Source organism: Thalassophryne amazonica, chromosome 9 (assembly GCF_902500255.1).
Source record: "Thalassophryne amazonica chromosome 9, fThaAma1.1, whole genome shotgun sequence".
Lineage (NCBI taxonomy): Eukaryota > Metazoa > Chordata > Actinopteri > Batrachoidiformes > Batrachoididae > Thalassophryne > Thalassophryne amazonica.
This window is the reverse complement of record NC_047111.1, coordinates 77,455,965-77,483,780: the sequence shown is the minus strand read 5'-3', so window position 1 is coordinate 77,483,780 and position 27,816 is coordinate 77,455,965. Positions and strand designations below refer to the sequence as shown.

At 40.8% G+C, this 27,816-nt stretch overlaps 1 protein-coding gene and 1 long non-coding RNA gene across 2 annotated transcripts in view; one reads left to right on the top strand and one right to left on the bottom strand.

Moving 5' to 3' along the window:
- The first annotated feature begins 19,799 nt into the window (after positions 1–19,799).
- On the top strand, positions 19,800–22,048 carry LOC117517443. The gene is made up of 2 exons (XR_004562731.1): positions 19,800–20,347; positions 21,276–22,048. It is a non-coding gene; the product is annotated as an uncharacterized LOC117517443 (long non-coding RNA).
- A 2,849-nt stretch (positions 22,049–24,897) lies between these two features.
- dnajc18 (DnaJ (Hsp40) homolog, subfamily C, member 18) overlaps positions 24,898–27,816 on the bottom strand; it is a 25,455-nt gene continuing 22,536 nt past the window's right edge. The window contains exons 6-8 of the mRNA XM_034178458.1: positions 26,137–26,246; positions 25,861–26,033; positions 24,898–25,751 (exon numbers count right to left, since the gene is read on the bottom strand). Coding sequence (XP_034034349.1) covers positions 25,627–25,751; positions 25,861–26,033; positions 26,137–26,246 — 408 coding nt within the window. The 3' untranslated portion in view covers positions 24,898–25,626. The remainder of the gene's footprint in view (positions 25,752–25,860; positions 26,034–26,136; positions 26,247–27,816) is intronic.

Sequence of the window (27,816 nt, the reverse complement as noted above, 5' to 3'; positions counted from 1 at the left end):
ATAGCGCTGAAAAACATGAACGCAATCCAACTTTATCATTGAAACTATGGTGCCTTTCAGGGTAGGGTGCAGGGATACTTTTTCAAGTCGCTGATACACACACTCACGGTTTGTAGAAGAGACTGTAGGGGGTTAGTGGCCATCATCTGGGTAAACACTGATATAAGTATTAAAACAAGAATGGGCAGAAGCTGCAGGACTGCCGTGAAAGTGTTCTGTGGTGAGCAGAGAAAAATCAGCACAGATTGAAACTGGTTCACTGCATTTACACACACACACACACACACAAAAAAAAAAAATCAGAAAACACTTTGGCACAAGGTATGAGAAAGTGAGTGAAGGGGTGAAATATTTTAGCAGTGAGACTCAATTGGGGCTCTTTTGCTTTGGCCTGTCATGGCAATGAACATGACCTCTACAAATTAATAAATTACCATTAAAAAGATTAGATAGTTTTAGATTTTTATAGTTTAGATTTAGAATGTTTATTTTCTTTAAAATGTGACAGTATGCAATGTATGCAATTCACACAACATCCAGATTCATTTATGGCCCTTTAAAGGAAAGAATATGGGAACCTTAGTTTGAAGGGATTTTGGTTGCAGTTGATGTCACACCAGTGTATCCTGAGATTTCTATGATCCTCGCAACATACTTCCACTACGTTGGAGTGAAAATAAGCTACAATAACTATTCATGCTCTAGTGTACTTAGCAGTACAAAGTCTGCTACTAATGGTTCAGAAAGATGGTTCTGAACTGACAGTTGGCTGACCAACTATAGACAGAAAAAACACGAACTGTCATTCCACAAGTTCCAGCTGATACACAACGGAGAGCAAACATTGTATTTGTTCCTCTGGCTGTCAAAACAATACGTTAATAATTATAGAGCTACTACGGCATCGCCCGTGGGGATCCATGGGCTCTAGATAGGGTAGTGTTTATAAAATAGGTAGCTGACATTTCTCAAGGGTGGTAACAAAGTATGCAAAGTTTCTGTAATGAGTTGGAATGGCGTGCGTGTGATTCCAGAATGTTTTTAGAGCCTTATGTCCCAGTCACACGGCACACGATGATTCCTGAACGAAGGGAAAAAAAGTTAAAAAAAAAGTCAATTCGTTGAGGAAAAGGTGGACGAACGAGCTTTATCACCGAACAGCCTGCCGAAGCAAGGGCGCAAAAGGGATGAAAAGAACTAAAAGAAACTGAAGCCAACATTGATCTCGGCGTTTTAAATGAAATGCGCCTGGAGCCACAGCCGGAGCAGTGTGTCTGCATCTCTGAGTTCCAGGATCGTCGCTGGGATGGAGCTCATAGCCCTGAGTCCTGGAGAAACTGCAAACAGAAGCTGGCGGATCTGTGCACACACCGGTGGACCACACCTGCTCCGGTTCCTCGTCCAGAACAAAAGAGGGATCATCTCCTTCATCATCAGAATCCAAACTGTCTGACGACATGCTGGGCGCTTCGTCTTGCTCCAATTTAAAAAAAAAAACAACAACAAAAAAACGCTCGTGTGCCGTGGTGCTGACCTATCACTGTATTACATTACTAGGCCATATATATTGATTTATAACAGAAATCTGTCAAAAGGGGGAATAAATATAGGTGTAAGAGATTGAACACATCAGAGTACACACAAAAGATTAATTCTTCCCTATATAAGGTGCCTGAGCCCATTGAAGCTGACTCCCACCCAGATAGAGAAAAAAAAATCCAAGCAATAGGCTGAGTTGCCCTGTGAGAAACGTGGCTGGAATAAGGTCCAGAACGCCAGATGTTCAATACTTGGCCCAGCTCCACCAACAAAGTACTTGGAATAGATGTATTTGTCCTTCTTGACGTGTGTGGGAGAAATTTGGTCAACCACAAGCATGACTCGAGTTCACCGCTTGTACTTCTTAGTGGTTTCAAAGATGGGACAAAGTTTACTCCTTCCATGTAATCCTTTGCAGGTATCTTGAATCGCCCCGAGTCCGACACAGGCCAGCATGTCCGCCAGCATGTTTTGCATGTTGGACGACCTCCTTCTTCCAATTCGTTGGAGTCTGCCTTTTTACGGTAGCCAAAGTAATCCCATACAGCCGACTTGGTCCTTTTAGACGAAGGGAAAAGTTCAGTGCAGGCTTCGCCTCCTTCAGCCATGATGCAGAGCTAGCTAACGTTAGCTGCCTGTTTGTAAACAGAGAAAGAGGTGCGTGTCAGGGGGAAGGGCGGCAGCAGCCGCCTCCGCTCTGCCTGTCAAGAATTCTCATAACCTGCTCATACCGTAGGCACGGTAAACAGAATAATTTAGTGGTTTTGATACCATGGCGCTTTCATACTGCGGTATACTGTGAAACGGCTTATCGGCCCATGTCTATTGATGAGTACCAAAATGTATGTACTCGTACTTGTACTCAGTCTGAAAAAAGTGGTATCGGTGCATCCCTACAGGAAATGTTTGCTGTTGACATTTTTATGACTGGCTTAGGAGACAGTGTTGTTATCTTGTCGTCGCAGAGCAGAAATCTTTAAACGCTAAAGCGCTAAACACGTCGACAGAGGTGGGTAATCCCGGCTTCATTGAGTAAAATTTGCACCGTTTATTGTTTCTACCTATGCATGAAAACGGGTGATTTCACTGATTAGCTCATCTAAATGCCTCAAGAGTTGAACTATGGTGAAACTTTTACTCACTAAAGCCAGCGTCCAGACAAGATGATCTACCCATCAAGAGGATCTCCACCGTGCAACTATGACTTTAACACCTTACCCCATCGAGTTTATCTACCTCTCTTTACTGCACATGTGCATCTCTCTATCGAGAGGAGCTCACTTTCATGTAATGACAATATTCTGCTTTAAAGACACTGTGTACATGCAAGTCTTTACTTTTTTAAATTGGAAAAAAAAAATGCCACCATGTGGTGCTCATCTGGATGGGACATGGTCACCCTTTCAGATGAGCTCCACTACCGAAGAAAACCCATGTAAATTTTGTGTTTACATAAAAATATAGTAACAAGTGTCTTTTCAGTTTAAAAAAGTAAAGACTTAAATGTACACATTGCCTTTCTTTAAAGCAATCGTTAGATGACGGGGAGCATAGCACAATGGGCGACACGTAACTGTCGATTTTTGCTACAGGGATATCAATTAGACAGGGCATCACAGCTTGACAGAACACTGGTGTTGCAGACCAAATGGTCCCCACCCTAAAAATTGGTCCGCCCTGCCTCCACTGCGCTTGCATCATTTCGGAGCTCAGCAGCTCGTCTGAGAAAGAGTCTCTTCACCCAAAGTGCTCAAATGGATTAATGGGATTATTGACCATCAGATAAGATAAAAAACTCTTAAATCATTCTAAAGTCAGTTTTAAGCAGAAACGAGGCTATACGCCGTGACGCTTTGAAATGACGGCCGCGCAGCAAACGCAACAGCTAGCAGCTCGTGTAGCTGCGGCACTCTGATCGCTTCCTCCGTCTTTTATGATGAAATAATGCTGAATTTATGTGGAAATGATTGTTGTACAAAAACGTCAGATACCTGTCGCTGAGATAGATGAAGACTGGAGTGCAGTTTTAAGCAGAAACGAGGTGATAATCCGTGAATCGCGGCTGATGACACATGCGCAGTGAAGGCAGGGCGGACTGATTATTAGAGGGGACCGTTCGGTCTGCAAAACCGGAATAACCCACCTCTCTATGTTGATGATACACCATATTTTCTGGAGTACAAATCACACCATTTTCCTGTATTTTCTGCTCTTTAATTTGGGATTTCTGTGCATTCTTGGAGTGTATTTTTTTGTTTTTGTCATTAATTTTATTTTGTTCAGTGATTTGATTCCTTGGAAAGTTCGATATAAGTATAATATAAACCTGCACAGTCTTTCAAATTTTTAAGATTTAAGTCATAAAAAAAATTTTTGTTGGCACCACTGTAATTTTATTTATTAGCTTTTAAATTGGGGATTCATAATATGACATCGCCACTATGATCAAAATTTGCGTTGTCTGGAAAAATTAATAAATAGTTCCTCTGAATGGGGAAAATATCAAAAGAACAGATGGCCTTTCACTAGTTGTGGTAATGACTAGGGATGAGCGAGTACACCATCTGTATCAGTATCTGTTCAACTATCTAAATGATCTGTATCTGCCCCTGGAATGGGCGGGGCCTAACCCGGACATGGGTGTGTTTGCTCAGAAATGGTCGAGGCTTAAATCAGTACATTATTTTAAGCCTGAAATTGATATTGATTGATCAGAAGTTGCTATATTTATTGTTTATTTGTCATCTATTTACAGAACTGCCTCAAATTTGAGATTCAAATCAATGATTTTGATCACAAAAGTAAGAGAACTATTTACAGAACAAGTTTTTATGAACTGAGAACATGAATATTCTTAAGTGCATGAATTAATATTTAGAGAACAGCCTCAGAATTGAGATTCAATGTTTTTGATCACAATAGTAAAGGAACTATTTTCCACCACAAGTTTTGATATATTCTTAAGTGTATGAATGAATATTTACAGAACAGCCTCCGAATTGAGATTCAGTGTTTTTGATCACAGTAGTAAAGGAACTATTTTACAGAACAAGTTTTTTTATAAGCTCAGAACATAAATATTCTTAAGGATATGAATGAGTAACAGAACAGCCTCAGACTTGACATTCAGTGTCGTAGGAATTTATGAACCAAGTATGCATGAACAAGAGTTGTCATACTCAACACAACTGTTTTATTATTTTTTTTATTTTATGATCAAACTGATTTTTTTTCCAATTATTTATTTTTGCTACCTAACGTTCTTGGCATTTTTTTTCCACACAAAGTTAAACAGTGTTGATTAAGGTGTCTGTGCGTGTCTGCATGCATGTGTGTGACTGAGGGAGACACAGAGGTTGTTCTAAGACTGTTTATTTTTTTAATGATCTGTGTAAACTTGCTGATTCATGCAAACATCCAGTGATGGCAAACAGGGAAATATGTCAGCCTTGTTCACTGTATTCTTTTCAAAAGCACCGTGTTCAGTACGAGCAGTTTTCCAACTGACTTTATATCACCAGCCAAACTAAGAGCAAACAAACGGTTAAAAAAAAAAACCCGACCTGAGTGGAGGCAGTGACCAACACAACACGAGACGTTTTCAGCTCTCTCTTGTCAAATGCACCGCGTATGTTACGAAACAAGTTTACCAAGTAACTTTAAATACCATACAAACCAAAATAGAGGCAAATTGAAGAAAACCTAAGGAGTACTGAGAGACCCACGTGAGGTAGAGTCAAGCCAAGCACAGAGAGAGAGATCAGTTATTACTGTCTGTGTGTGTGCCAGAGACTGCAGACAGACGTGTCTGTGTATGGAGGGGCGGGTGCTGTGAGTGACTGGCCAGTCACAGAGCGTGAGGACAGTCAGTTAGCCAATCAGGATTTTCTTTCAGCACAAGCACAGATATTGACGAGTTTTACTCGTATCATACTCGTGCTCGTCAAAAATGCTTTATCCGTACTGGATACTCGTCTGAAACAAGTATTCAGCTCAACTCTAGTAATGACCCATTCAGTCTACGGTAGCCAACCATAGCAATGTCATAGATCATGTGGTGGCTTCTCCTGGCTTGCTTAATGCTGCGTTTACACATAACGACGACAAGTCACGAATGCCACGAAGTACACATTCTTGGCCGCTGATCACAAATGTGATGATTCGGGCAGAGGCGTCAGGTGTCCTCAGGAACTGCTGCAACCTGTTACCACACGTTACGATTAATGGCATGTGTTGCTGGAGAATTATCAGGAACCATTACGCATGGTCAAGAATAGTGTTCCGCGTTGTTGCGTGCTATTACACGTAACAGCGCATCATTAAGTTCTGTCACATTGTGAACGAGGTGAATTATCTTCACACACACACCCATATTCATCCAACCGAATTCAGATCGCTCCAGTTTTTCAGAAGAACTTTGTGACTGCATGCGTAGTTGGGCTCTGTGCCACGGAGTGGCGCAGAGAGGAGGAGGAGGACAGAGCGAGATGTGTGGCTTCATGCGGCTCTCGTCTCGTGCATTTTCCCAAACATCAGGCACATGCAGCAGGTGGAACACCTGCAGGAGCGCGCTGAAGAGCGCTGAAATGAGACTTTTAGCTGACTTGGTGTCAGCAATCAAACTGAATGCTGTGCAGCAGGGTTTAATTGTGCGCACGCTTCTTCCTCCGCCGGACTGGAGGAGGTGCAGAGATGTCTGGCTGCACGTGAGTCTCCTCTGGTTCCTCTGGTTACTCAGACTCTGCCGCTCATCGGTTACAACAGCAGGTGGAACACCTGCAGGAGCATCCTGAGGAGCTTCAGCAGGAACTGTGGAACGACACTTGGAGCCAATTGTGCGCACGTGACAGAAAACTGATTCGTCATGGCGCGCAGTGAAATGTGACGCCGCGTAACAAGTTGTGTCAAAACTTGACAGTTTCCGTGTCACTTCGTGATAATGCATGACAGTTTGGGCTCCAAGAACCATCACAGGAACCACTACGAACGTTGTCACGTTCTATTAAGGATCAATACTCATCAAGATGGATCAACAAGCTCAGTTGCGACCTCCACGACATGAGACAAAATGAGGGTGGTGTGTGACATTCGTGGAAGATTTTTTGACAGGCAAAAACATGCTCCACAAATATCAAGAATATCACGCACCAACACGCACTATTAAGAAACCTATTCAGATGCGTTAAGTCACATTAAGAATGTCAGGAATGTGTCACGAATGACAGAAAAATGACATTCGTAACGTGTCTTGGTTATGTGTAAATGCACCTTAAGGGATGCCGGGGAAACACATGACAGCCAATCAGAATAGAGAGGCACTGAGATGTCAGCTGGCTGTTTTCTTGAATAAAATACCCAACATGGTGGAAAACACTCCAAAATGGCTTATTTCTGCAAAAAAACGAATGTATTTCTCATATATTTTGTAAAGGTTAGTGAGAAATAAACACTTTCCAATCCAAAAAGGCTGTTTTTGAAACACAACTATGAAGTGATTTAGACATCGTACGGATATTAACGTGCATGTCCCGTATTCACGCATCACATCAGGTCAAAGATAACGTTCAGTAATTTCAAAACCTCATGCATGCGCACACCCACATCCTCCTGTAGACGGCGTTAAAAAGAAAAGAAAATATTTATTATGGAATTTCCCCCTTGTTCTCTTCATTAAATTGAGCTGTAATTTTACAAATATTTCAAAATAAACCAACATTATAATGCTTGGTTTTCAGTAAAAACTAAATTTTGTCCATTTTGTGAAACTTGAAAGGCCGTAACAGGTGTGATTTTTTTTTTTTTTTCTTTTTTAATAAGACACACCAGAATAGAAATCAAAGGACCTCCTAAACTAGTAAAAAAAAACAAAAAAACAAACAAAACTGTGACTTGTACTCTGGAAAATACATAATGCTTTTTGGAGAGTGTTCAATCAAACATTCTCATGTAGGTTTAATTTTGTATTTTGGCCTCATTTGTGCAGGCCCATGGACCTGGCCACCATCAAAAAGAACATAGAGACGGGTCTGATTCGGACCACCGCTGAGTTCCAGAGGGACATTATGTTGATGTTTCACAATGCGGTCATGTACAACAGCCTGGACCATGACGTGTACCACATGGCTCTGGAGATGCAACGCGACGTCCTTGAGCAGGTCCAGCAGTTTCTGGCGACGCAGCTCATCATGGAGACGTCTGAGTCTGGTATCAGCACCAAGAGCCTGAGAGGACGCGAGAGCACGCGCAAACAGGACACCACTGAAAAGGTGCGTTGCTAGAATTTTGACAGAAGCCACAACCCACAAAAAAATACCCACAAAAATCAATAGACAAAGAAAATACAAACATAACCTGAAAAATAAACCAGAAAAGAAGAAAAATATATTAATAGAAAAATAAGAATGGTAAGGAATCACCTGCCCAGCACATAACAATGTCCAACTACTGAATTCCCCAAAAAACACACTTCCTTGATTTGATTGAAATCTTAAATCCATCACTTTCTCACAGATGTTTCTCTGTAGCTCTCTTCATGCGTCTTTGAGCATCTGCACTGCTGTCAAATAAAAAGGCAGATTACAGATAAACGGAGTTGGTTGACGTGAAAAACAATGTACGAAAAGACAAACATCAATGAAAACTTAACCGAGTTTGAAAGAGCAAAGATCAGCAATTAAGTTAAAAAAATGAGTGATCAGAATCAAAAGTCAGCAATCAGCATCAACACTCAGCTTCAAATATCAGATCAAAGGTGAGTGGTGAGGATCAAAGCTGGACAATCAAGATCAAACCTCTGATTAGAAACAAAGCTTGGTGATCACGATCAAAGGTCAACAATAATGTTGAAAGATCAGCATTCACGATCAAAGATCAGCATCAAAGGCCAGCAATCAGTCACAATTAAAGGTCGGCGTGTAATAGGGGTCAAACAGAGGTCACTAAATGTTTACATACATGTTAGATTATGTTAAATGTTATAAATTGCTCCATGGTATTTTACTTCAGCTGAAATAAGTTTTTCCCCGTGAAAGGCAGGAAGTTAAAGTCTTTAAACTTTCAACTTTGAAAAATGATTTACAGAAATAACGAGTGCTTGTGATGTACACTTAATGTCCTGTAACCCCTAAACCCTGTAGTGTTGTACAACCCCAAATCATAAAAAGTTGGGACAATATGGAATATGCAAATCCAAAAATAAAAAAACAGTGGTTCTTACATTGACTTTGACTTCTGTTTAATTACAGACACATTGAACCGAAGGTATTTCATATTTTGTGCAGTCAGTGTCATGTCATTTACACCCATTCCTGCATTTAACGCCTGGAACACATTCCAAAAAGAGTTGGGACAGGCAGGTTATTCCAAATAAAAGGATTAAATCATAATTTTCCAAGGTAGTTTTTTTGAGACAAGTCAGGGGATGGATACATGAACATTTCCAGGTCACTGAATATGTTTTGGACTGCATTTACATCGATCATTAAGAAAAATAATCAGTATGGGACTGTGTGGTAAATCTGTGTCAAGTAGGCAGTTCTCAAAAATGGAGTGACCACGGCAGAAGGAGACCAGTGAGGGAAGGAGACTAGTGAGGGAAGCCACCAAAACAGACAACAGCTTTGAAGGAACTACAAATTAAATGAAATTGACAACATAAAACATACAATATGTTGGGTTCATACTGTCTGCAGTGAAATAGAAGTCAAAATAAATGTAAGGATCAGTTTTGTTTGTTCATTTGTTTGTGTTTCTATTTCCCAACTAGAGCACAATAGGTGCTATTAGAGTATTGTTTAGTCACTAGCCTATAGCAGTCTGCCTCTCAGTAGGAGGGTCTGGTTAGGTTTAAAACTCCAGCTTTTGTGGCTTCTGTTTATTCTTCTCTACAAGAGTCAAGACAGAAGTCAGACTACCAGAGCAAGAATTTTAGCTGAGGAAGCTTCTGCGATTTGAAGTGAAACATCCTCGTGTCAAGCAACCCAGTCCAGTCGAAGATTCAAGCTTCTCTACTATGGAAACCACCTGGACAACTGAGAGCCTTCACAGAAACATTAGGAGGGTGCTAACTAGAGCACAATAGATGCTAATGAGATCAACAGATGGATCGGTGCAGCATCTGCAGTGATGCGGTCGCTGTATCGGACCGTCGTGGTGAAGAGAGCTGAGTAGGGGGGCAAAGTTCTCGATTTACCAATCGATCTACGTTCCGATCCTCACCTATGGTCATGAGATTTGGCTCATGACCAAAAGAACGAGATCGCGAGTACAAGCGGCCTAGATGAGTTTCCTCTGCAGGGTGGCTGGGTGCTCCCTTAGAGATAGGGTGGGGAGCTCGGTCACTCGGGAGGAGCTCGGAGTCGAGCCGCTGCTCCTCCACGTCGAAAGGAGCCAGTTGAGGTGGCTCGGGCATCTTTTCCGGATGCCCCCTAGACGCCTCGCTGGAGAGGTGTTCCGGGCACGTCCCATCGGGAGGAGGCCCCGGGGAAGACCCAAGACACGCTGGAGGGACTGCGTCTCTTGGCTGGCTTGGGAACGCCTTGGGGTTCACTTGGAGGAGCTGGGGAAGGTGTGTTTTGATCGGGAGGTCTGGGTGGCTTTGCTTGAGCTGCTGCCCCCGCGACCCGACTTCGGATAAAGCGGAAGAAAATGGATGGATGGATGTTTAGTCACTAGCCTATAGCAGTGCCTCTCGGGAGGAGGGGTCTGGTTAGGTTTAAAACTCCAGCTTTTGTGGCTTCTGTTTTGTTCTTCTCTACAAGAGTCAAGACAGAAGTCAGACTACCAGAGCAAGAATTTTAGCTGAGGAAGCTTCTGCAATTTGAAGCGAAACATCCTCGCGTCAAGCAACCCAGTCCAGTCGAAGATTCAAGCTTTTCTACTATTTTCTATATTGTCCCAACTTCTTCCCGATTTTGGGGTTGTACGGTGTTGGAGCAGTGTTGAGGTAAAGTTTCAAGTGTAAGTGATCCTTTTTTTCCTTTTCTTTGCAATTTCCATATCTTACCAACCTTTTCTCATTTGGTTTTATACCTTTAAAAACTACTTTTTCTTTTGGATGAGCAGCTGTACTTCAGTTTGGAAGTAAAAAGAGGCTTTGTGTGTCAGTGTGTGTGGTAATTGATGACATTCTCATTGAAGCTCATCTCTTCCTTCCTTGCACTGAATTTTTCTTCTTCATAGTTATGAGCCGTTAGGTGCTCATGAATTGTTTTGACATGCGTCATTTGCCTCTCACAGGACGCCGTGTCTATGTCCTCACCTGCTTTTCTTCTTTCTCTTTTGTAAGTACTCCTCCTCCAGCTTTGCAAACTTCTACCCACCTCACTTTTTTCTTGATGGTTCCACTGAGTAGTAATTACTTACTGTTTTAACTATTTGGTTGCAGGACAGAGGCACCAGGGGGCGCCGTTGTGCCATTGAAGCTGACCTCAAGATGAAGAAATAAAAACAAGGTGGTAAAAAACAAGATCTTCCACACATGGAAGCGATCGATATTAATACCACAACTGCTGAACTTTTGTCTCTTGCACAAATTTGCGCTTCGTATGCAGTGGGCATAGTGCGCGGCGTGATCCTTTACTTGCACTCTAGATTAAATGTATAATGTGGAGAAGCTCATTTCTTCTCAGATAGCCATACCGGCGTGGATTACACTTAATCCCAGATTACACCAAGGGTTTCAAACAGACTAGGTCAAGGCTTTCGTAGACGCAGACACAAGCTGTCATTGATTTTAAGTTAAAATTAAAGCAGAATACAAATGCTGCTTTTGAATTAAAAAAGTAAATGATATGAAATTGACAGTTACTCTGCTCTTTAATCCCACATCAGTACGGTTGGTTTTGTCTAATCTGGACTCCAAATAGTGAATAATCAGGGACACATAGTCTTATTTAAAAAATTATGTTTGTGAAGGATTTAATATGTAAAATGTGTTTTTGTTTTCATCCATTAAGACATTTATTATTATTATTATTAAACAGACAAATCTGTTTAGACCTATCTAGGAGACATCTGTGTGATACACTTCAGAGTGTAGAGCAACACTTAAAATGTACTTTTAATAGACACTTCATGTTCTCCCTCCTTTGTTCTAATGTAAGGTTTCTGTGTCAGAATTCTTTAAGCCTTTCAGCCAAATAGCATCTTGGGTTGTGTTACTGCACTTTGTACTTTTCAGTGCTTCCAAATGAAGTGACGCAGCTCCTGAAACTCTTCAGGATAGCTGAAGTACAATCTCTGCCCAGTAGAATGACACATGAACTATATTTGTTACAAAGCTCTGTACCACGCTCACACCTACACTTAAAAAACACACAAGTTACATCAGGATTGAACCACACTGCCCATAGCAGAGGAATAATTTTAATGTTTCATGACACTTTCTTGGGCACTTAGGGACCATTTAAAAAAAAAAAAAAAAAAATTAGTTATCAACCTTGACACCAGAAAAAAGTGGCAATTTTTTTTCTTAGAAACGGGTACATACAACATTTCTAATCTGAAAAATGACACATACAGCACCTGCATACCAAGTGAGGAACTGAAAATATTTTTAAAATAAATCTTATTTCCATGTTGAATACAGTCAGTGTACTGCACACTAGTAGCGTGATAAACATGCATACTGTGTGTAGTTGTCAATGACCGTCTTTGGCAAAAGCACACTCGCCACCTAATGAACGTGCCGGTCCTTGCACCAGCTGTACCGCTATCAGTTAAAAAATTTTTTTTTCCCCTACTTTTAAACTCTGATAAGACTGAAGTGATGTTTCTTGGTCCAATGACACATCTGCATCAATTTGACCAGTTAACGCTTAGCCTAGGCTCGTGTGTCATACATCACACTGACAAAGTGAGGAACCTTGGGGTAATTTTTGATTCACATTGTCCTTTGACCTCCGCATTAGAAATATTACTAGGACTGCTTTCTTCCACCTGCGAAATATAGCGAAGATTCGTCCCATCCTGTCTATGGCTGATGCTGAGACCCTGATCCATGCGTTTATCTCTTCTAGATTGGATTACTGCAATGTTCTATTTTCTGGTTTACTGCAGTCCAGCATTAAGGGGTCTCCAATTGGTTCAAAATGCTGCAGCCAGACTTTTGACACGAAGCAGAAAGTACAACCACATTACACCTATTTTGGCATCCCTTCACTGGCTTCCTGTCCCAGTGAGATCAGATTTTAAGGTTCTGCTACTAACCTATAAAATTGTTCGCGGACTCGCACTCCCTACCTAGCTGACCTAATTAAACCCTACGTACCAGCCCGGGCTCTGCGTTCTCAGGGTGCAGCGCTACTTTGTGTCCCTTAGGGTGAATAAAAAGTCTGCGGGTCACAGAGCTTTCTGTTATTGTGCACCTGTTCTGTGGAATGGTCTCCCTGCATCAGTAAGTCAGATTCTGTAGAGACTTTCAAGTCCAGACATAAGACGCACTTATTTTCCCTTTCATATGGCTAGCATCCTGGCATAGTATGGTACTATACTTTTACCATTTTAAATTCATTATTAGTAGTTTACTCAGCTTTATCTGTCTGTCTTTTAAAGTCTGGGTCTTTTAGTGAAGCTTAGGGCTAGTGGCCGGCGATCAACTTAGTGTTTCTTCTGTTTTTCTTGTTGCTTAATGCTGACAAATTATACTGTATTGTCTTTCCTATGCCTGATTGTTTTTTTTTCTCTCTTTTTTGAGATGCGTCTCCATCCAGAGATGGGGGTGGTGTCTTCTTCTGCAAGCCTCCCATCCTGTGCACCTGCCCAAAATTTCTTGTATATTAGTCAATTGTGTCGGTACCATTGAGTCTGGTCTGCTTGAGGATTCTTCCTCAAATCATCAGAGGGAGTTTTTCCTTACCACTGTCGCCTGTGTGCTTGCTGTAGGGGTTGGTAAGGTTAGACCTTACTTATGTGAAGCACCTTCAGGCAACTTTGTTGTGATTTGGCACTATAAAAATTAAAATAAATTGAGATTGAATTGAAAATAAAAAATAATTGATGCGGGCCAATTTTGCCATGGGGGCAGGTTTAATAAACTGTTTTTTTTTAATGGGGCTTAATAGTTGAGGGGACAATTCTCAAAAGACGCTTACAAATAGTTCTTCTAAACACTTTTGAGTAGATTTAGTTTGAACTTTTGGGGTGTTAGGGTACACAAGCCTGTACCCTGAAAGGGTGGGTTTACTTGCACGTAACTCCAGAATGAGGTAATTTGTGCCAGTGTCAGTAAAAGTTCATGGAAAGAAAGAGAATAAAAGTAAGGCACTTGCACAAGATGTTGATGGTATTCCACATAGCTCTGAGTAACTGAAAAACCTCTGATTGTTATGTATTCATCTTGCAGAAGGGGAAGGAGTTATACAGTCTGACACAGGTAGGAAGGACCACGTGTGGTGTTCTGTGGTGCATCTCAATAGCCTCAGTCTTTGGCTGATGATGCCTCTGACAGGACATCAGTGTGGCATGCAGGGGGTGAGAGGTGTTGTCACAGATGGTGAGTTTTGTCAACATCCTCCTCGAAAATTCTTTTAAAATAACTTTTTTCCAATTACAGGTAGACACATGATGTCTGCTTTCCAATTATACCATTAGGTCATTAGGAGGGGTGTGAGGGTACCATTTTCTTCTTCCAACTCCTTTTCAACAGGAGTAGATCGACTTGGCTGAGGCTCCAGTGCATGCTTCCAGATGTATCAGATGTATGCCTGGTAGTTGGTTCTCCTCAGACGGTCAAGGCTGTCCCTTGTGGGTGGTAGAGCTTCATTTTTTTTTGCTTGCTTCTGGCAGAACAACTTGTATCTCAAGGTACTAATGTGTATGTGTGTTTTAGTGTTTCATTCTGCTGTTTAATAATTTCAAGTGTACATTATTTGTGATTGAATTCTTATTTAAACTGACAAAGAAAGGGAGACAAAACAACATAACTTTTCATAAAGTATTATAATGTAACTACAAAGTTTAAGTAGCTGGGTAGTCTTGTGTATTGAGATACATTGATGTCTTATGTGTATTTGTCTTTCATATGAGACTAAATATTTTTCAAAAAGCACAAAAATGTGAACATGCTGACTTTTTTATTCTAAATGGTACACAGCTAAACAGGTATGTTTCTGATTTTTTTTTAAAATGATTATAACCACCAGAAAGCAAGACAATATCAGAATTATTTTGCAGTTCATATAATTTTTGCTACCTTTTTACAAAGAAAAATTTGAATGGCTATATCTCAAAATGTAAAAAATTTAAAGCAAAATGTAGCAGTAACATCTCTGTGAAAAGTGAAAATTGGTGAAACAGTGTAACATTTATTGAAGTAGTTCACACACTGTTCAGTTTGAGAAGAATCTGGTTTTGAAATCTGGAAATTTTGTCATTCTGTAAGCCGGTATTGTGAGTTTCCTGAAATTTTACTGACATTGGCAAATTTTACCCCATTCTGGTGTTACGTAGTGGTTCAGACTAATAGTAGTGCTATGTGACTAAAAGATTAATCCAGGTTTTGAGTATATTTCTTATTGTTACATGGGAAACAAGGTACCAGTAGATTCAGGTAGATTCTCACAAATCCAACAAGACCAAGCATTCATGATATGCACACTCTTAAGGCTATGAAATTGGGCTATTAGTAAAAAAAAAAAAAAGTAGAAAAGGGGGTGTTTCACAATAATAGTAGTGTGGCATTCAGTGCAGTGAGTTTGTCAGTTTTGTGGAACAAACAGGTGTGAATCAGGTGTCCCCTATTTAAGGTGAAGCCAGCACCTGTTGAACCTTTGAAAGCCTGAGGAAAATGGGACGTTCAAGACATTGTTCAGAAGAACAGCGTAGCTTGATTAAAAAGTTGATTGGAGAGGGGTTAAACTTATAAGCAGGTGCAAAAAATTATAGGCTGTTCATCTACAATGATCTGCAATGCTTTAAAATGGACAAAAAACAGACACGCATGGAAGAAAACGGAAGACAACCATCAAAATGGATAGAAGAATAACCAGAATGGCAAGGCTCACCCATTGATCAGCTCCAGGATGATCAAAGACAGTCTGAAGTTACCTGTAAGTACTGTGACAGTTAGAAGCACCTGTGTGAAGCTAATTTATTTGCAAGAATCCCCCGCAAAGTCCCTCTGTTAAATAAAAGACGTGCAGAAGAGGTTACAATTTGCCAAAGAACACATCAACTGGCCTAAAGAGAAATGGAGGAATATTTTGTGACTGATGAGAGTAAAATTGTTCTTTTTGGGTCCAAGGGCCGCAGACAGTTTGTGAGACGACCCCAAACTCTGAATTCAAGCCACAGGTCACAGTGAAGCATGGTGGTGCTAGCATCATGATATGGGCATGTTTCTCCTACTATGGTGTTGGGCCTATATATTGCATACCAGGTATCATGGATCAGTTTGGATATGTCAAAATACTTGAAGAGGTCATGTTGCCTTATGCTGAAGAGGACATGCCCTTGAAATGGGTGTTTCAACAAGACAATGACCCAAGCACACTAGTAAACCAGCAAAATCTTGGTTTCAAACCAACAAACTTAATGCCTCGCAGATGTGAAGAAATCATGAAAAACTGTGGTTATACAACTAAATACTAGTTTAGTGATTTACAGGATTGCTAAAAAAAGCAGTTTGAACATAGTTTTGAGTTTGTAGTGTCAACAGCAGATGCTGCTATTATTGTGAACACCCCCCTTTTCTACTTTTTTTTTTTACTAATGAGCTCAATTTCATAGCTTTAAGAGTGTGCATATCATGAACGCTTGGTCTTGTTGGATTTGTGAGAATCTACTGATCTACTGGTACCTTGTTTCCCATGTAAAAATAAGAAATATACTCAAAACCTGGATTAATCTTTTTAGTCACATAGCACTACTATTATTCTGAACACTACTGTATATAGTCCATGTGGTTAGCATATGTACAACTCAGGGCGACTCACAGCAAAACAGCTCGTATGAGCGAACCACGAAACATCACGCCAACAGGCAGGCGTGCACGATCCCGGTGCAACAGTTTGTGCATGCGCTGGTGTCTTTTGAGCCGGAACACAGTGCGAGCAGCTGCAGCTGGGACGTGAAACACACGCACACGTGTTGTGGGGGGAGCCGACACTCTAGCACACCACATGTGTACTCGGCACTTAAACAGATTTCACATCCACCTCATCAGTGATTGTCTGCAGACTGTTGTCGTGTTAATAGTGCGAATGGCCACACATTTTCTAAGTGCCAAACGAGCGGTGTAGATGTTTGTGTGCATTAGCTGGAATTTGGCTGACACCTGACATGAGAGGGTTTGATGGGCTTGCACAGCACACAGTCTTTCAGTCACTGATGTGTGCAGATAGTTGTAGTAACAGATGTACGAGGCGTTAGAAGCAGCTACGTATTACACATTTTGCATACGGATTCCTGCTTCATGTGCAAATTGACCACATTCACACTTTCTGAAGCTGGAAGGTGTTGATTTTGGAGCAGAGCCTTTCTGGACAGCAGCCTCTCAGTCCTTGATGTAAACCTCATTGACACCGACTTATGTTCCAGTAGCTTCCATTTCATTGCAGCCTGTATTTGGTGGTCCCTGACCTTCCAAACCAAGTTCTTGAGCCGAGGGTGACAGTTTGGGCTTTATTCTGACCTTGGTGATGTAACTACGCCTCCCAATAACTTTTACATACATATGTGCAGTTGTTTGTACATTTAATCTTGGAATCTGCAGTAGAAGTGGCTCTTAGAGATAGACCTGATGTGTAAATTTTCTTTCTCCTTACTGAACCTGGCTCCTTGGACTTTCCCATTGCACTGTTTTGGTCAGCGCAACATACACCTTTTATGTTGGCACAGAGAAGGTACCAGCTGTTTGGCAGTAAGTGATCACTACTAGGAATGTGGAAGTTAAGAGCCTTGGCAGGTTAAATAATAAACAAACTTAAAGCACCACTGAATTAATAATCCAAGTGGGTGTATTTTTTAAATAGTATGTTGATTTCAGAAAACCCAAAATTAAAATTGTGCACAACCTTAAATTCTGGTTCTTTTTTAAGAAATTTTAAGAATCACTGAAAGCCTTGTGGTTCACGAATTACTTGAGCAATTTGTCATTTGTCCATAAATGTCAGAAGACGGCAAAAAGGGTTGATCAGTGCTTCCAAAAGACCAAGATAACATCCTTAAATGCCTGTGTTGCTACAATGGAAAGAATTTGGTTTGGTTTATTGTCAGTTAAAAAAAAAAAAGCTGAAATCAGAATTTGGACATAAAAAAAAGAGAAAGATTCAAAACAAATGTTTACCAAGACAGTTTCTGATTAATAATTGATTATCATTGCCGCTCTAAAGCCTGATATTACCATGACAATCACATGTAGAGCCCCAGTTCTACATATGCATACGTACATTTATGAAGAATGCAGACCACATCAGTGGGTGTGTATGTGAGCAAGCAGGAGTCCAGATATCCAGATATGGACTTCCCTGATGTATGTTGCAGAAGACGAAATGAACCATCTGAGCTTATAATTCACTGTCGTTCTTACAGACACATACCACCCCTGGCAAAAATTATGGAATCACCGGCCTCGGAGGATGTTCATTCAGTTGTTTAATTTGTAGAAAAAAAAGCAGATCACAGACATGACACAAAACTAAAGTCATTTCAAATGGCAACTTTCTGGCTTTAAGAACACTATAAGAATCAAGAAAAAAATTGTGGCAGTCAGTAACGGTTCCTTTTTTAGACCAAGCAGAGGGAAAAAATATGGAATCACTCAATTCTGAGGAAAAAAATTATGGAATCATGAAAAACAAAGAACGCTCCAACACATCACTAGTATTTTGTTGCACCACCTCTGGCTTTTATAACAGCTTGCAGTCTCTGAGGCATGGACTTAATGAGTGACAAAACAGTACTCTTCAATCAATCAATCAATCAATCTGGCTCCAACCTTCTCTGATTGCTGTTGCCAGATCAGCTTTGCAGGTTGGAGCCTTGTCATGGACCATTTTCTTCAACTTCCACCAACAATTTTCAATTGGATTAAGATCCGGACTATTTGCAGGCCATGACATTGACCCTATGTGTCTTTTTGCAAGGAATGTTTTCACAGTTTTTGCTCTATGGCAAGATGCATTATCATCTTGAAAAACGATTTCATCATCCCCAAACATCCTTTCAATTGATGGGATAAGAAAAAGTGTCCCAAAATATCAATGTAAACTTGTGCATTTATTGATGATGTATGACAGCCATCTCCCCAGTGCCTTTACCTGACATGCAGCCCCATATCATCAATGACTGTGGAAATTTACATGTTCTCTTCAGGCAGTCATCTTTATAAATCTCACTGGAACGGCACCAAACAAAAGTTCCAGCATCATCACCTTGCCCAATGCAGATTCGAGATTCATCACTGAATATGACTTTCATCCAGTCATCCACAGTCCACGATTGCTTTTCCTTAGCCCATTGTAACCTTGTTTTTTTCTGTTTAGGTGTTAATGATGGCTTTCGTTTAGCTTTTCTGTATGTAAATCCCATTTCCTTTAGGCGGTTTCTTACAGTTCGGTCACAGACATCGACTCCAGTTTCCTCCCATTCGTTCCTCATTTGTTTTGTTGTGCATTTTCGATTTTTGAGACATATTGCTTTAAGTTTTGTCTTGACGCTTTGATGTCTTCCTTGGTCTACCAGTATGTTTGCCTTTAACAACCTTCCCATGTTGTTTGTATTTGGTCCAGAGTTTAGACACAGCTGACTGTGAACAACCAACATCTTTTGCAACATTGCGTGATGATTTACCCTCTTTTAAGAGTTTGATAATCCTCTCCTTTGTTTCAATTGACATCTCTCGTGTTGGAGCCATGATTCATGTCAGTCCACTTGGTGCAACAGCTCTCCAACGTGTGATCACTCCTTTTTAGATGCAGACTAATGAGCAGATCTGATTTGATACAGGTGTTAGTTTTGGGGATGAAAATTACAGGGTGATTCCATAATTTATTCCTCAGAATTGAGTGAGTCCATATTTTTTTCCCTCTGCTTGGTCTAAAAAAGGAACCGTTACTGACTGCCACAATTTTTTTTTCTTGATTTCTTGTAGTGTTTCTTAAAGCCTGAAAGCTGCCATTTGAAATGACTTTAGTTTTGTGTCATGTCTGTGATCTGTTTTTCTACAAAATTAAACAACTGAATGAACATCCTCCAAGGCCGGTGATTCCGTAATTTTTGACAGGGGTTGTAGAATGTTTGGAATTCTTATGAAGGAATGCTCCGGCTCAAAATATCAGACACACACAATCAATTATTTTGGTCACAATGCTGATAATGTTTGAAGGTGTTAGGGAAACAAGCACCAAGTTACTGATTAACCATTACTCCAGCCCATCAAAAATGAATAGAATTTTAATGTCATTAATGAGGATTGTCCTAATGATTAACCACATGGTGTCTCATTTTGTGTCCACATCAACAGAACCAAAACATGCAGCATTAAAGAAATAAGATCACACATCAATGCCTCTTGGATCAGCAAATATTCTGGTTACATTTAATTTTCTGATATTTTTTGGCTCAAGCCTGATGTCCATCTACAGCGTTACAAGATTTTGCTCAAGTGCCCCATCACAGTGCTGCCAAATGTTCTTTGTGCACTTCACAGTAAAAGTCTGTCATATCTGTGACAGTGCGTGCATATGAACATGTAGCGTGTCAACAGTCGCGATGTTTACCAAAAATAAATATCCTGAAGCAATCAAGTAATTCACTAAGGCGCATGCAACAAAGACAAAGAACACAAACTTGAAACATGAACTGAAAAGTGCTCAAGGTAGGGTTGCCAACTCTCTGAAAAATAAGGGACACCTCACTGCCAGGGCCGACCGGGACGACTGACCATTGCCTTCACCCTTCCCAGCGTCTATGTGAAACGATTTTTAACCATTTGACTGTTGACTTGACCCTGAATTTAGGTAGCTGCATACATGCATTTGTTCTGATATGAACATGTGGAAAACAAATTATTTAGCAATTTATTTTTAGTGCAAAATAAATTTTCACTCACAATTTCAATATGAGCATTCTGTCTTCTTTAAAATAAATCTCTGTAGTGCTGTTGCTTAACTTAAAATTGTATAAATTAACAAAAAAAAAAAAATAGAAAATTTGCATCATTCAAAACAATGTAACAGTGCACATTTACACATTAAGTGCAAAAAATAAAGTCTGAAAAGTAAACAATACTGTTGTCGCGCACCTTTTCCACCCAGCCATTTTCCTTTTCTCATTCTCCCCTGTATTTTTGCATTCTTTTTTTTTTTTTTAGGAGTAGTAACAACATTACAGACATTGCTCTCCGTAGGCGTATCTGCAGTGCCAGTGTCAGTGTCTGTATCGATATCAGCCATGCTGCTTTGTTATTGTCGTCCAGCGACCGTCGTCAGCTCATGACATCGGTATCTTCTTGCGAGCAGATGTCCCTCGACCAATGAGATAAGAGTGATTCTGTATTGTCAACTCGTGTCTGTCAGCTCATTGGTGAAAAGCAGGAGAGAGGCTGGGATCAAATTTACCGTAAGTTTCCATATAAAGCGCCAGTCAATTCCATTGACATTTTACAGACTTTTTGATTCTCACAGAAATATGGGACAAACTGCGTCCCGTTTCAGGTCAATACGGAACGCACACTTTTATTTCCAAATAAGGGACGATTCCGTTTTTCAAGGGACGGTTGGCAACCCTAACTCAAGGTGAATCTGAATATTTCAAAGAGTGAAACCAGCTCAGGCAGTTTAGCAGACTAAGGGCGTTGCAACAAGTGAAAATGGTTGTGGGTGGTGAACGGTCTGAAGCTGGTGTAAAAAAAAAAAAAAAAACATTTAAATCTAAAATTAATAATTTACAGTCATCCAATTTGCAACCAGGCCTAACAAATCCTGACACACACAAAAAAGGGGTGGGGTTTTGTCATCCATCATAACCTCAGACAGCCACCTTTCATGTATCTGTCATGTAAAAAGACTGAACATGAAATGTAAAAATCTCTTCAAGCACTCAATAGAAGCTGAAATACTGATGAATGCAAGAAAATTTAAAGTTTGTGACTGATTTAACATTTTGTGTGATCGGAGAGAAAGGTGTTAGTCATATTTTGACAAGGATAACTGACAAAAGCAGTTTTTTAAGAAAAACGTGCTCTTATTTTTATTTCCATCTCTCTTCCCTTAATGCAGTTGCGCCAATGAAAAAGAAAACTGCCTGATTAGCAAATATATTTTTTGTCTGAGTTGTCTGTTTTACTAATCAATAAAGTCTTCTGCTATTTCACAATACACAGTTTGAATTTATTCAAAGCCTACAGCATTTCATGAGTTAAACTAGTCTCTCAGTTGGCCAACTTCAGCACAGCAGTGAGCTAAAATGAACTTGGTGGCACCTTGGCTGATTTCCCCAGGCACCTTTCACCTGGCTGCATTCGGTGCCGAGTATTCCCGAGCAAGAACACCACTCAATGAGAGTTGGACTCTCTCCCCCCCCAGAACCTGTCAATGTTCCAGCCTCCTTGGCACAAGATGCATTGAATTTTGGAGAGTCCAAAGCAACTTCTCCAGGTGTCCACTCTGCACTCAACTCTGTAGAGCTCAGAGTAACTCTTTCCATGCTTGGTGTGAAAATTTGATGAGTTTGGCTGAGACTACACCGAGCTACACAAACAGCACGAGTCAAGCCGAGGCTGTCAGGACTCCAATCAAGCACCCGAAAATGTTTGAGGTTAGTACGAGTTTAACCAACCTTTCCCAACTTTTGTGGGCCCACACAGGGCACATGTCAAATTCCCCCAAATCATCCACGAACCAAACTCTGAGGTGTGAGAGATGCCTTACTGGACTTCCTTAATGAAAAAGCTTAAAGTAGCTCTTGCATGTGGCTGACTCCAGCATAGTCTTCCCTAGCAGCGCTTTGGCACGGCCCATGTGCCTCTCTTCATGGATTATAGTTCAGCATTCAACACCATCCTCCCCCATGGCCTCATGAGGAAACTGTTGGCCCTCAGTCTACCTCATTCCACATCTTTGGATTAAGGACTATCAGATCGCTCACAGTCAGGATTGGGCCCCACATATCCACAGGTCTCACACTCAGCACCGGTTCCCCTCAAGACTGCATGCTAAGCCCACTGCTCTTCACCCTCTACACCTCTGCTCCCCTATCCACACCAGCAACACCTTCATTAAGTATGCGGATGACACCACAGCGGTAGGCTGTATCACTGGAGATGAGTCCGCCTACAGGGATGAGGTGGAACAGCTGACGGTGTGGTGTAGAGAAAATAACCTGCTCCTGAACACATCCAAAACCAAGGAGCTAATCATAGACTTCAGAAGAAACAAAACAGACATTCACCCATCATCATTGGTGGGACCTGTGTGGAAAGGTTCAGGGACTTGCGTTTCTTTGGAGTCCACATAGATGGGAAACTGAGCTGGGACAGGAACACCACACATTTAGAAGAAGGCACAGCAAAGACTCCACTTTATGAGAATCCTCAGGAAAAACAATATAAACCAGAGATTGCTTGTGTCTTTTTACCACTCTACCATGGAGAGCATCCTCACATACTGCCTCTGTGCGTGGCTTGTCAGCTGCAGGATGGCAAACAGAAAAGAGCGCCAGAGGGTTACCAAAATGGCAGAGATCACTGGGTGCCCTCTAGCCATACCGGGGGGCCTTCACGGCTCTTACTGTCTCAGGAGAGTCAACACTATCTTAAAGGACTCATCCCATCCTGTCTACTAGTCCAATCAAAATGGGCAAAAAGGTCAGAAAAAAATTAGTAAAAAGCTGAAAATTGGTGTATGCTCTCCCCTCAGTAGCCTTGATAACGAAGTCGCTGTGTATCCTCACTGAGCTTTCAGCGTTATGACATCATAGCTTATATTTATGTGAGAAATGGCCTCATCCTTTAAACAGCCATACAATGCTTTGGAACGTTGATGTAAATGTAAATACACAAAAGCATGAGATCATAATGTCATGACCTCATTTATGATGTCATAATATATTACGTCATGTTGAATTATCTCAGTTGGTAATTATAGGGATTTTCACTGGAATGTTGAAGGACCACAAAATACTCTTAAAAGAGGACGTTATACAATCCAGAAGAGGTGTTCTATGCAATTTTTCAAACTTGGGTTCACAATAGTATTACAGTTCGAATCAGACTGTGCCTACATGAAAGGCTATTGAGGGGATTTTCGTTTTTGTGGATTTTCAGTCACACATGAAGTTACTTTCATCAAAATGATCCTCGTCAACCATCTCATAATCAAATACTTCATTTTTGAGTACCAATGAATCGAAATCTAACTCAATTTTGGTCTCTTTTCCATCAAATGTCTGGTTTTTCATAATTGCTGCAGCCATTTCCATGGCAATGGCCATAGAACAGACCTGACTTCTTGCAACCACACAATCACTCACAACCAATTTTGCAACCACAGGAAATCTAAGTTCAGTTTTTCAGGTGCAGGTGGTTGACGGGTGAGAAGTGGTCGTAGCTTTAAAAAGGAGATACACAATGACGTCATGGCGTCTACTTGATGTTTCATTTTGAAGCAGTCTTGTCTGTCAAACAATGAAGATACATATACCACTGCAAATAATTAAATGATGAATGTGTGAAACACTAAGTAAGTAAGTAAGCTTTATTTATAAAGCTTACTTACTATTTTCAACAACCATGACATTCATGGCATCATGAGGTCATACCAGGAAAAGCTCAAGGAGGATACACAGGGACTTTTAGTATGTTGTTTAGGATGGTTAAAGGATTACTGCCAGCAATTTTCAGCTTACTAATTTTTTCCGACCTTGGCCAAATAATGACCTAATATTAGAGCTATACTCTGTTTGAGCTACTGCCATCAGGCAGACGGTATAGGGCCATCAAAGCATGTACAAATAGATTGAAAAACAGTTTCTACACAACTGCTGTTAGAGCTATGAATGCCATTGGAACCAAATAGTCAGGTCACATGGCACACTGGAAATGAAAGCAATATTTATGTGCAATATCCACTACCACTGAAATATACAGTTTTGTACATATTTTTTTAAATATGTAATCTCTTTTTTGGCACTATGTTCTTATAATTTTTTAATTTGCACTCTGGACATACCTCTTTGATTTGGTTAAATTTTGTTTATTTTTCTTTTCTTCTCCAGACCTTTCAAGTCTGAGTCCAGTTTACATTTGCACTGAAAGGCTTGGACCTTACCTTTCATTGTACTTGTTACAGTGACAATAAACTGAATCTGTATCTCAGGTGGAGGTCAACAAAACTTGGGGAAAGTCCTTAAACTCATGCCAGTTTTGGGCAAGTTTAAAATTTCCTGGAGTTCAGTCAGACTCTCAGCCACCTCATGTTCAGTTCAGTACATCCACGCCGCATGTTGGTGTCCAATTTTGAAGCACAGAAAGAATTTGGTAGTTGAAGTATGCGTAGTGCCTTTCCTGTGCCGCCCCAAGCCGAGCGTGTTGTGAATCCAGAAGGGGGGGTGGGGGCTTTCACTGCATGGTGTGCCTACTCGCAGGGACTGCACCAAATATGGCAAGGCTGGAGCTGCTATGAGGCAATCAAGAGTCATACACCAAACTGTAGCTTGGCCCGTGATGGTGCAAAACTGTCAGTTGTGCAGCAGCTTAAACAAGATACTCAAGCAACATTCCTTCTATGAACTAATAAATAAATAAATAAACATACACTCAACTTTCAGCAAAACATTTGATGAAAATAACACGCATCCTAAATTGCCTTCACAACCCCATATGGAGACCCTGTGTAGGACACCATTTCTATAAGAACGTTTACCAGCTCAGACGCTGTACGTAATGTCATTTATGTTCTGCGTTTACCAAGACAAGCAGGGTAGCAGGTAACACCTAACTAAATTTTCTACTCTTTATGAGGAGAGAAGGCACATCGTTTCCAGTGGCACTTCCACTGCACTGTACCCAGACATTTCTTCCCGAAGTGGCCAGATTGGATACACTTCTATAAAAAGATTTATTCAAGGATAGTCCATAACCCCTCATCCTCATTTGCCTCTCTGACGTACGACCAACCGATGTAACTTATCACAGTTATCCAGCCTCATCGACTCTGCCTTCTGTTTCAAACGTTCATCTCGGTACAGCTGTCCGAGGTGCGTCAAGTCCGATTCTGAAACGGAAAACAGGAAGATGTATTGCAATAGTTTTTCATGTTAACAATGAGCCAAAAAAATAAAAAAATAAAAAATAAAAAAATTCACCATGTGGCGCTTGCTTACTTTGCTGTTTTTCCTTCCAGCAGCTGCTCTGCAGATGTTCAATATAATCACTTTCAATGGTTTTCTCCAGTTCCTCCAGTGCCGCTCCACGGTACTCCTTCTCAAAACTTTTATCCACATAGTATGGAACACCCATCTGTCGTGTTTCTCTGGATACCACCAGCCCCATAGCGCTGAAAAACATGAACGCAATCCAACTTTATTCATTGAAACTATGGTGCCTTTCAGGGTAGGGTGCAGGGATACTTTTTCAAGTCGCTGATACAACACACTCACGGTTTGTAGAAGAGACTGTAGGGAGGGTTAGTGGCCATCATCTGGGTAAACACTGATATAAGTATTAAAACAAGAATGGGCAGAAGCTGCAGGACTGCCGTGAAAGTGTTCTGTGGTGAGCAGAGAAAAATCAGCACAGATTGTGAAACTGGTTCACTGCATTTACACACACACACACACACACAAAAAAAAAAAAATCAGAAAACACTTTGGCACAAGGTATGAGAAAGTGAGTGAAGGGGTGAAATATTTTAGCAGTGAGACTCAATTTGGGGCTCTTTTGCTTTGGCCTGTCATGGCAATGAACATGACCTCTACAAATTAATAAATTACCATTAAAAAGATTAGATAGTTTTAGATTTTTATAGTTTAGATTTAGAATGTTTATTTTCTTTAAAATGTGACATGTATGCAATGTATGCAATTCACACAACATCCAGATTCATTTATGGCCCTTTAAAGGAAAGAATATGGGAACCTTAGTTTGAAGGGATTTTGGTTGCAGTTGATGTCACACCAGTGTATCCTGAGATTTCTATGATCCTCGCAACATACTTCCACTACGTTGGAGTGAAAATAAGCGTACAATAACTTATTCACTGCTCTAGTGTACTTAGCAGTACAAAGTCTGCTACTAATGGTTCAGAAAGATGGTTCTGAACTGACAGTTGGCTGGACCAACTATAGACAGAAAAACACAGAACTGTCATTCCACAAGTTTCCAGCTGATACACAACGGAGAGCAAACATTGTATTTGTTCCTCTGGCTGTCAAAACAATACGTTAACTAATTATAGAAGCTACTACTGCATCGCCCGTGGGGATCCATGGGCTCTAGATAGGGTAGTGTTTATAAAATAGGTAGCTGACATTTCTCAAGGGTGGTAACAAAGTATGCAAAGTTTCTGTAATGAGTTGGAATGGCGTGTGATTCCAGAATGTTTTTAGAGCCTTATGTCCCAGTCACACGGCACACGATGATTCCTGAACGAAGGGAAAAAAAAAGTTAAAAAAAAAGTCAATTCGTTGAGGAAAAGGTGGACGAACGAGCTTTATCACCGAACAGCCTGCGAAGCAAGGGCGCAAAAGGGATGAAAGAGAAACTAAAAGAAACTGAAGCCAACATTGATCTCGGCGTTTTAAATGAAATGCGCCTGGAGCCACAGCCGGAGCAGTGTGTGTCTGCATCTCTGAGTTCCAGGACTCGTCGCTGGGATGGAGCTCATAGCGCCTGAGTCCTGGAGAAACTGCAAACAGAAGCTGCGGAGATCTGTGCACACACCGGTGGACCCACCTGCTCCGGTTCCTCGTCCAGAACAAAAGAGGGATCATCTCCTTCATCATCAGAATCCAAACTGTCTGACGACATGCTGGGCGCTTCGTCTTGCTCCAATTTAAAAAAAAAAACAACAACAAAAAAACGCTCGTGTGCCGTGGTGCTGACCTATCACTGTATTACATTACTAGGCCATATATATTGATTTATAACAGAAATCTGTCAAAAGGGGGAATAAATATAGGTGTAAAGATGATTGAACACATCAGAGTACACACAAAAGATTAATTCTTCCCTATATAAGGTGCCTGAGCCCATTGAAGCTGACTCCCACCCAGATAGGAGAAAAAAAAATCCAAGCAAATAGGCTGAGTTTGCCCTGTAATTTCCAACAGCACATGAAC